This window comes from Helianthus annuus, chromosome 16 (genome assembly GCF_002127325.2).
Source record: "Helianthus annuus cultivar XRQ/B chromosome 16, HanXRQr2.0-SUNRISE, whole genome shotgun sequence".
In the NCBI taxonomy this organism is placed as follows: Eukaryota; Viridiplantae; Streptophyta; class Magnoliopsida; order Asterales; family Asteraceae; genus Helianthus; species Helianthus annuus.
Genome location: NC_035448.2, coordinates 5,766,539 through 5,776,143, shown reverse-complemented (window position 1 = coordinate 5,776,143; position 9,605 = coordinate 5,766,539). Strand labels below are relative to the sequence as shown.

Here is a 9,605-nt window from a genome sequence, read left to right as displayed (position 1 = left end):
TAGTTTCATTTGAATCGACTCTTATGGTTGGTTGATCACTGCTTACAATGTCAAGTTCTAAGCCCTCGAGTTTAACATTATGGTGTTTCGTCGAAAACTCTTATGTGATCCTCAAATGATCAACCTCGGAGATCACAAGATAACTCACTTGCCATGCCAGCCACCGGTGATGCTAAAGGATTATACTTGGTTCATAACGTTCTTTTTTTAATCTATAAAGCTTTGAAATGGACGGAACCTTTCAAATTGAAGCAAGTCAGCTGGTTTGGCCAACATGAGTTCCAAATGAATTGCTTTGCGCTTTGAAACCCAGAACTGAAAGTGTAAACCGAACTACCCATTTAACATTTAGTATCTACTTTTTTCTTCATTTTTTTAAATATGTACTTATCTATATTTATTATAATAGTAAACCATGTATATTATTTTAAAAATTCTTATACAAAGTTATAAACTAATGAGTTAAGAAAAACAAATAATGATTGGTTCAAACAAAAGGAATGAGTGACCCTTTATTTGACCTAAATCATAATACCTTTATTATAATTTTTGTCATACGTATTTAAATATCGACTTTGTGCGTGATGTTATAGGTTCGTTTGTTATTATTCATCTGGTCTTATGTGTATCTAGAACAATTAAGAGTAGACCAACACCTCTTGTCATCCCACTAAATATGTTTTTTTACATCTAATCCTACTTTGACTTTTACACGTGACTTTTTTAACCCTTTTAAGTTTTAACACTTTAAGTTCAAGAGTTATTGACACAACAATACAATTACTACAATGATACATGTTAGATCAGGGCCGTCACATAGGGGTGCAGGGTGGGTGATGGCACAAGGCCCAAACCCTCTGAGGACCCAAATCATTTTAATTTTGTATAAAATTTACGTTGTATAAGATAAAATATATATACATTGAATCGAGAGATAACATAATTGATCTCTTGTATTAGTGGTTACTGCCTTGCTTAAACTACAAGGAGACGTGGGTTCTAATCTCGGCGTCTCCAAATTCTTTATTTTAGCTTATTTTTTGTTTTTTTTTTGTTAGTGCTTAATTTTGTCAACTGCGTCTTTCCCTTTAATTAATAAATTACTTCCTAAAATTAGTTAAAATAACTATTTAAATTACATTCACATAAATTTTACTGATTGATGAGTTTATATTAAATGGAGATTTTCGAATAGAACCCAATTTTTTTTATCTCGCACACGGCCAATTTTTTTTGTTTGGTTTTCGAAGACAGCCCTGTTAGACGAAGGGGAAGCCACAACATCAGTTTAGCGTCCCAAACACCATTACACTTGAATGAAAGAGGGCATCAAAGCAACGCTCATTAGCTCATTAACGTGCGTGAGTGGGACCCAAGTTTTTACCGACCAATCACACATTTTTTTCTTTTAAATAATAAAATTGATTAAGGATTAAAACTTAGTTAAAACATGATGTGTTACGTTAATATAGTTGTTCTTTACATACACATGTGAAAAATGTGGTTTAGTTAAAGTTTTTTTTTTTCTCCTATATGGTGTTGAGATGAAAATTTGACAAACAACTTTAACACAAAACAGTACACATAGTCTTACGTTTAAAACATGAGGAAAAAAATCAATTATGAGGAAAAAAATAAATTTGATTGTACGTTATTAACTTATTATATATTATACCCAGTTTCCATTTCTTTGTTGGTCAATTATATATTAAAAGACTATCCTCATACCTTTTGGTTGGTTCTTGTTGAAACAATGGTTAACGCAAAGGATAACCAAGGGGGTCGTTTCACTTATAGGGTTCAACCTCCTCTCTTGCTCGTATCCAAGGCTCGAGATCTGCAAAACAGTAAACACCGTTAGTCTCGTTAAGAGGGGAAAGAGAGGTTTTCCCTCTTAACCAGGCTCCGGCGTGAGAATAAGTACTGTTCCGAGATGAATAAAACAGTGTGTGTATAGAGTGAGTAAAGAGAGCCAAGATCCTTAACCTGAATGATGAAGGGTTCTATTTATAGCCGGAGGGTGAAGAAGGAGGAAGTAGCTGTGCCAGCTGTGGATGTGCGCCAGCTGTCCGACCAAGGGGAATATCCTCTTGGTCTGCTCTGTCAGGGACGGCGTAGTGGTACACGTGGCGTCCCCGCATTCGACGGTGTTGGGCACCTCGTACTGGTCATGTCAGCCCTGCTCCCTGGATTGTCGCAGGCCCATGTGGCTTCTTGTGTATGGTGCCACGTATTGTCCTTGATGTTGGGCGAGGCATCTTTGATGCCCGCCGGGCCTTATCCGGTTGTCTTCTGGAAGCTTCTAGAAGATCCAGATGATGTGGATGCCTTGTGTGCACAAAAAGTGGTGTGGTCCCTGCCATGTAGGCAGGGAATTGGGACCATACCTCTTCAAGTCCCCCCAGTCCAGTGTGCCTTCTAGTTGAGTTGATCGTCTAGGAGGGATTCTGGACTTATGAGAGTTGTGGTTTTTTATGCATCGCGTTGGAATTGGTGAATATAAATTGAGCCGAGTGGACGCATGCCGCGTGAGTCTTGGCCTTTTGAAAAAAGTGAGCCAAATGGACGCATGCCGCATGGGTTTTGGCTCTTTGAAAAAAGTGAGCCAAATGGACGCATGCCGCATGGGTTTTGGCCCTTTGAAAAAAGTGAGCCAAATGGACGCATGCCGCATGGGTTTTGGCTCTTTGAAAAAAGTGAGCCAAATGGACACATGCCGCATGGGTTTTGGCCCTTTGAAAAAAGTGAGCCAAATGGACGCATGCCGCATGGGTTTTGGCTCTTTGAAAAAAGTGAGCCAAATGGACGCATGCCGCATGGGTTTTGGCCCTTTGAAAAAAGTGAGCCAAATGGACGCATGCCGCATGGGTTTTGGCCCTTTGAAAAAAGTGAGCCAAATGGACGCATGCCGCATGGGTTTTGGCTCTTTGAAAAAAGTGAGCCAAATGGACGCATGCCGCATGGGTTTTGGCTCTTTGAAAAAAGTGAGCCAAATGGACGCATGCCGCATGGGTTTTGGCCCTTTGAAAAAAGTGAGCCAAATGGACGCATGCCGCATGGGTTTTGGCTCTTTGAAAAAAGTGAGCCAAATGGACGCATGCCGCATGGGTTTTGGCCCTTTGAAAAAAGTGAGCCAAATGGACGCATGCCGCATGGGTTTTGGCTCTTTGAAAAAAGTGAGCCAAATGGACGCATGCCGCATGGGTTTTGGCCCTTTGAAAAAAGTGAGCCAAATGGACGCATGCCGCATGGGTTTTGGCTCTTTGAAAAAAGTGAGCCAAATGGACGCATGCCGCATGGGTTTTGGCCCTTTGAAAAAAGTGAGCCAAATGGACGCATGCCGCATGGGTTTTGGCCCTTTGAAAAAAGTGAGCCAAATGGACGCATGCCGCATGGGTTTTGGCCCTTTCGTGCTTTCTTCTGTTTGAAGTTTGGTGGTTATGGGGGAGCGTTTGGTGTGACCGTCTGACATCCCTGTCTTTTCGGAGGTGAACAGTTGCTTTTGCAGTGACTTTCTGTCACATCAGCAGACCCTGTTGCCCATGCTTCCCGAAAAATGAGCCGACGTCTTCTCTTTCCTCTGACGTGTCGGCCATCTATTGGTTACTTTTCCTGCCTCCTGACGTTCCACTATCTCTCGCATTTAATGCGATGAGTATAAATAGTAGAGCGGTTATTCACTTCTCCCATATCTTCGAAATTTCTAAGTGATTCTCTCCCTTCCTTTCTCCTTTGTTCTTCTTGTCCTTCATATTTTTTCAAATCCGAAGTATCTTACTCTTGATTTTTCTTAATGGCGGAGAAAAATCCTTCTCAGAAGAAAAGGAAACAACGGAGTAGGGGTCCTCCTGGCCCGGATCAGGCCGTCATTAACTGGAAAGAGGAGGAATTTCATAACCTCGTTAGGGGGCATAACTTTCGACCTGAGTGGGGGGCTCGATATCCTCCGTCTGGATCTACTGCACTGGATGCCCCCCCCGGTTTTATCACTTTATATGCTGCTTTTTTCCGAGAGGGCAATTTTAGGTTGCCCATTACTAAGTTTGTTGCCGGTGTTTTGAGGGGTTATGGTCTTCATATCTCTCAGATAAATGCCATTGGGCTTCCCCGGATTACTCACTTCGAGTTTGTTTGCCGGTCTTATCGGGTTGAACCAACGTTTCAGATGTTCAACACTTTTTATAGTGTGACATATTCTAGTGGTTTTTATTCTTTTCAAGCCAGGACGGGGGCTGTCCCAGTGTGTTCTGCCCCAATAAAGGGTATTCATGACTGGAAACAGAAGTTTTTCTACATTCGTCGTGGAGTGATTCCGTCGGAGATGACGTACAGGCAGGTCGATCAAGGGGTTCCAAGGATGGAACCGTTGGAGAATTTTGCTGCCCAAGAATGGTATGGGAGGATAACGGCCAAGGCAACTGCTATTTCTCAACTGGATGAAATGGCCTTGGTCGGTGCTGGGATGAGCATGTTATGGGTGCCTAAGCATCCTTTGGGTCAGCCTGTATACAGCCATAAGGGCAAATGTATGATTCCTTCTTATTTTGTCGGTTGTTTACTTCCCTTTAGGCTTGTTTTGTGCTTTGATCTTTGTTGTTTTTCTGCAGTTGGTTATAGCTTGTTGAATGCTTTGGACCCCAAGGCTGCTGGTGCCATGGTTGAAGCCATCCAGGCTGATGGTAACCCGACGTGGCTGGATCAAATACAAGATCGCTTCTTGCACCCTACCGAGCAAAGTTTGAACCGATATGCTGCTGAGGTTCTTGGTGAGGATGTTTTGGGTGACTTTGTTAACTCTGATCAAGAGGATGTCATCGTTGTTTCCAGTGGGAGTTCTGGTCGGAGTGGTGGGGATCTAACGTCTCGTTCCGCGCGTGCAGGTACCGTGCCTGGTGGCAATGCTGAACCTGTACACGAGGTTGTTGGAGATGATGATGATGACGTGGAAGCGTCTATTGATCCGTCTGCTCAGTTGGAGACGAGGAAGAAAGCTCGGATTGATAGGTCTGGAAGGAAAGGAGAGGGAGTTGAGGGTGGAGCTGCCGGATCTTCTCGTAAGCGACCCTCCATTCTTTCTTATCTAGATTATGTAGTAGTGTCTGATACGTTGTCTGGCTTAGGCCCTGGGGAGGTGCGTCAAGGGTCGGATCTTGATGATAAAGCCACTTTAACTGAGCATATGAAGAAGAAGGCTCTTGATGATCATAAGCGTCATCTTGATGAACAAGCTGCTGCCCTTCTTGCGGCCAAGAGGGCCAAGCTTCAAAAGGATGCCCCCCCAGCCCCTTCTGAATCTGAGGTTGATTTGGGTGTATTTAGTGGGGGTCGAGGGAATTTGTTGGAGAAGATATTTGAGGCTTCTGCTCCCCGGCCTGGTAACTTAGTTTCTGTGTATGTTTTTGTCATCTTTTATTTTGTCTTTTTAGCTAATTGTAATTTTGTGGCAGAATCTAAGACTAGCAAGAAGCCACGGCCAGTGGATATTTCGCAGATTACGCCACCTACCTCTCCTCCTTCGAGGACTGTTGGCTTGACCCCTCCTCGAGATGATGCTGATGTAACTGTGAAGGGCGGTGAAGGGCTTGAAGGTATATTTGAGGGAGGTGACGCTGCTGGTGGTGATGTTGGTGGTGATGCTGGTGGAGTTGATAAGGGTAAAGGTATTGAGGTGGAGATGGAGTCTAGTGAGACTACTCCACAACAAACCATTTACACAAAACGTCCTCCCGTTGAAGGTGGAGCCACTTCTGGCTTTGTGCGGAGTCCGCACTTTGAACAAAATCCTGGTGATTCCTGGGGTAACCCGGCTTGCGATGATTTGCCGCACGTCCCCCGTTGGGGCCTTACTCAGGGCTCCCGCATGAATGACTTGCAGAACTGTCAGGAGTTCTTCTCATTATCCCTTCCTCCTGCCGAGAGGATGTTTCAGAAAAACCGCAGCCGATTTGCCCTTATAGATGATCATGTTACGGCTGGGGTTAACTTCTTTGCCACCTCTCAGGAGATTCTTCGTGAGTGGCGTTCTATGGGGGAAGAAACTATGGCGTTTGAGGAGGCCAAGAAGGCATTTGCTGAAGAGAAGGAAAAATTTAATACAGAGCAGAAGGGTCTTCAATGGCGGGTTACTGAGGCTGAGCGGAAATTTGAAGAGCAGAAACAGTTAAACGAGCAAAAACAAAAGGATTGGGAGTCGGCCTGTGCTCGTACGAACGCGGAGATGCAGTCGCAGCGTGATGCTATTGTGCGGCTGTCTGGTGAGAAGACTGCTCTCGCGGAAGAGGCTCATCAAACGCGTCTTGCGGCGGAGAAGAAGGAAAAGGAGTACATTGCGCGGATAGATAAGCTGGAGCTTCTTGTGCAGGCGAAGACTTCGGAATGTGAGGCTGCTCAGCGTCTTCTTGATGAGAAGGCGGCGGAGTGCCGTGCCGCTGAGCTCCTTGCTGAGGAAGCTTCAGCTGATAGTAGGTGGCTGCTATCTCGTGGTGTTCCATTGGTAATGTTCTTTGCCTGTTCTACTTTTGTGTAGTTTTTTCTGCTATCTTATTCAACCTTGTTTTTCATGTAGCTTGCTGATCGTATCTTGAATTCTCCTGAGCTTGCCCAATACATGTTTGAGTTGGGTGGGGCAGGTTATAATAGTGGCCGCAAGAATGGATATGCTGAAGGCAGGTGTGCTGCTGCAAACAATGAGAAGGATTATAAGTTTGAGCTGTATAAAGCTGATTGCGATAATGCGTATGCGAAGAAACGGCGAGAGTTTGCAATGCTTGATTTTGCCGTAGTTAAGGCTGCTGGTAAGTTGGCCCTCAAAGCGGATGGGGTAGCTTTGTTGAAGAAGGCATTGGGAGGAGATGATGCTAGCGGTGCGGGTGGTGCTGGTTCCAGCCGCACTTAGTTTGGGATTTCCGGCCTGTGCGCCGCGTACAGCCTTGTATGGGCTTGTAATGATGTTTCAAGACAATTTGCTTACTTTGTACTTTTGTGTACTTTGACGATTGTTTGTTGCTCTGATTGTGTTTATGCAAATTTTGAAATCGTCATAATATGTGCATGTTTTAATTACTTTGATTAAGTGTCGCGAATGAATGATGGCGCTGACAGGTGATGTTGTGTTATGACAACGTTTTTATCCTGTCGTTTAAGTATGCGCGCTTGTATGTGATATACGAAGTGATCGAGTTGCAGGTTATTGTGTGAGCTCGGCTGGGATTGCAGCCTTGGGAGCGTTACAATGTTTAGTTGCCTTGCTATCGATGTTTTCGTGTTTATGTGGGCACGAAGTTATGTTTTTTGGCGTTTTGTAGGCTTTGGTTGTGTTTCTGACCCGGCTGTTCACTTGGTTGTGACGAGCCTTGGAGGTCTACAACGTTTCCTATGGTCGAGCCATTGATGTTTTCGCGTACGCCCGAAGTAATAAATGCAGTTGTGACAAAAATTTTGCATGAAATAGAGGTAGCCAAACGCTTCTTGTATTAAGTAAATGTGTCGGCGATTCGCCTTATACGATTACATGTTTATATGTAGCATTTTCGTAACTGTTGGGCGTTCCAGGTTCGCGGGACCTCTTTGTCGTTCATGGTGCGTAGCTTGTATGCTCCCTTGCCGAGGACCGCATCAATGATGTATGGGCCTTCCCATTTGGGAGCCAGTTTCCCTGGTTTTTCTGTGTTGGATGCTTCATTGTCCCTTAAGACATAATCGCCTGGGTTGAAGGTGCAGATCCGGACTCGGGAATTGTAATACTTTTCAAGCTTTGATTTGTACTTGGCTTCATTGATTGCAGCCATCTCTCTTCGTTCTTCTAGGAGGTCTAGATCGATCCTCCGTTCTTCTTCGTTGTTGATCAGATTCATGGAGAGCATTCTTGGAGATGGGAGTCCGATTTCTGCTGGGATCACAGCTTCGGACCCATAGACCAAGCTGAAGGGTGTTTCTCCATTGCTTGTTTTGGGCATTGTTCTATGGGCCCATAATATGCTTGGTAGCTCGTCGACCCACCCTCGTCTTTTTTCACCGAGCCTTGCTTTGATGCCATCGACGATGCTCTTGTTGACCGCTTCAACTTGCCCATTCCCTTGCGGATGTGCGACCGACGAGAAGGTATGTTCGATGTTTAGTTCCTTGAACCATCGTTCGAGATCATCTGCTGCAAAGTTTGTACCATTGTCGGTGATGATTCGGAGTGGCAGGCCGAAACGGCATATGATTTGTTCCCAGATAAAGCGTTTAACGACTGCTGACGTGGTTGACGCAAGTGCTTTTGCTTCTACCCACTTGGTGAAGTAATCGACCGCGACGATGATAAACTTGACTGCCCCCGGAGCTTCTGGAAAGGGGCCCACCATGTCTATGCCCCATTGCTGAAAGGGCCATGCGGTTGTTACAGGCACCAACGCATTTTTTGGCCGCATGGTTTTTGGTGCATGCCGTTGGCAGCCGCTGCATTTCCTTAGTTCTTTCACGGCATCGAGGTGCATTCCGGGCCAGTAGTACCCGGCGTTCATTACTTTAGCCACTACCATGCGTGGCCCGGCGTGGATGCCGCAGATGCCCTCATGTACTTCCCGGATCAGATAATTTGCGTCGTCGGCGTCGACACATCTCAACAGAGGGCCGAGATATGACTTTCGGTACAATATCCCATCCGCCATTTGATAATGTTCTGACTTATATTGGATTTTCCGCGCCTCGGCTTTATTTTCTGGGAGTATTCCGGACTGTAAGTACATGATGATGGGTGTCATCCATGACGTGGTTCCTGTTTGGATGACGCTGACTTCGCGGAGTGGCACAGACGGGTTGCTTAAGACTTCTATTCGTACGTCTTTGGCTAGGTGCTGAAAACTTGTTGACGCAAGTTTGCTTAAGGCGTCTGCTGGCTTGTTTTCGCTGCGGTTTATGTGGTGCACCTTGTAAGAATAGAAAGTTTGCAGCAACGTCTTTGCCTGGTTGAGATAGAGTGCCATGATGTCGCCCTTGGCTTCGTATTGACCGTTGATTTGTCCTGCCACTAGCATGGAGTCCACATGTGCCTCAATATGTCGGACTCCCATTTTGATTGCTAAGCGCAAGCCGGCCAGAAAGGCTTCATACTCTGCCTCGTTATTTGTGCTCTTGAAGTCTAGACGTATGGCGTAGGTGAACTCGTTTTTGTCTGGGCTCACTAGCCGCAACCCCGCACCTGCCCCATCTTCGTTGGACGCGCCGTCCGTATACAACATCCATGGTTCTTCGATTTGTTTTTTCTCCGCCTTCTCCATCGCCTTGCATTCTCTGTCTTTGTCATCGGGGACTTCCGTCATGAAGTCTGCCAAAACTTGGCCTTTTATCGACGGTCGTGGTCTGAAGACTACGTTGAGTCCCCCTAGCTCTATCGCCCATTTGGCCAACCTTCCTGATATTTCTGGCCTTGCTAGGATATTCCCAATATTGTAATTTGTTAACACGTGGATGACGTGATTGGCGAAATATCGGCGTAGCCTTCTTGACGCGTGAATCAGTGCAAGGACAAGCTTTTCCATGATTGCGTATCTTGTTTCTGGGTCGGTTAGGGTTCTGGACACATAATACACAGGTGTTTGGACACCTTGTCGATCAACCAGCAA

General features: G+C 45.3%; 1 protein-coding gene across 2 annotated transcripts; it reads left to right on the top strand.

Annotated features, from left to right (window-relative positions):
* The first annotated feature begins 3,336 nt into the window (after positions 1 to 3,336).
* Positions 3,337 to 7,057, top strand: LOC110916655. 2 transcript variants are annotated; one of them, XM_035985999.1, is made up of 3 exons: positions 3,337 to 5,375; positions 5,448 to 6,493; positions 6,566 to 7,057. In XM_035985999.1, the coding sequence occupies exons 1-3, from the start codon at positions 3,794 to 3,796 to the stop codon at positions 6,893 to 6,895; spliced, it is 2,958 nt and encodes a 985-aa protein (XP_035841892.1). In that variant the 5' UTR covers positions 3,337 to 3,793; the 3' UTR covers positions 6,896 to 7,057. The 2 variants fall into 2 exon arrangements, with proteins under 2 accessions (XP_035841892.1, XP_022017044.2); XM_022161352.2 differs by having other exon boundaries at positions 3,337 to 6,493.
* Positions 7,058 to 9,605: the final 2,548 nt, after the last annotated feature.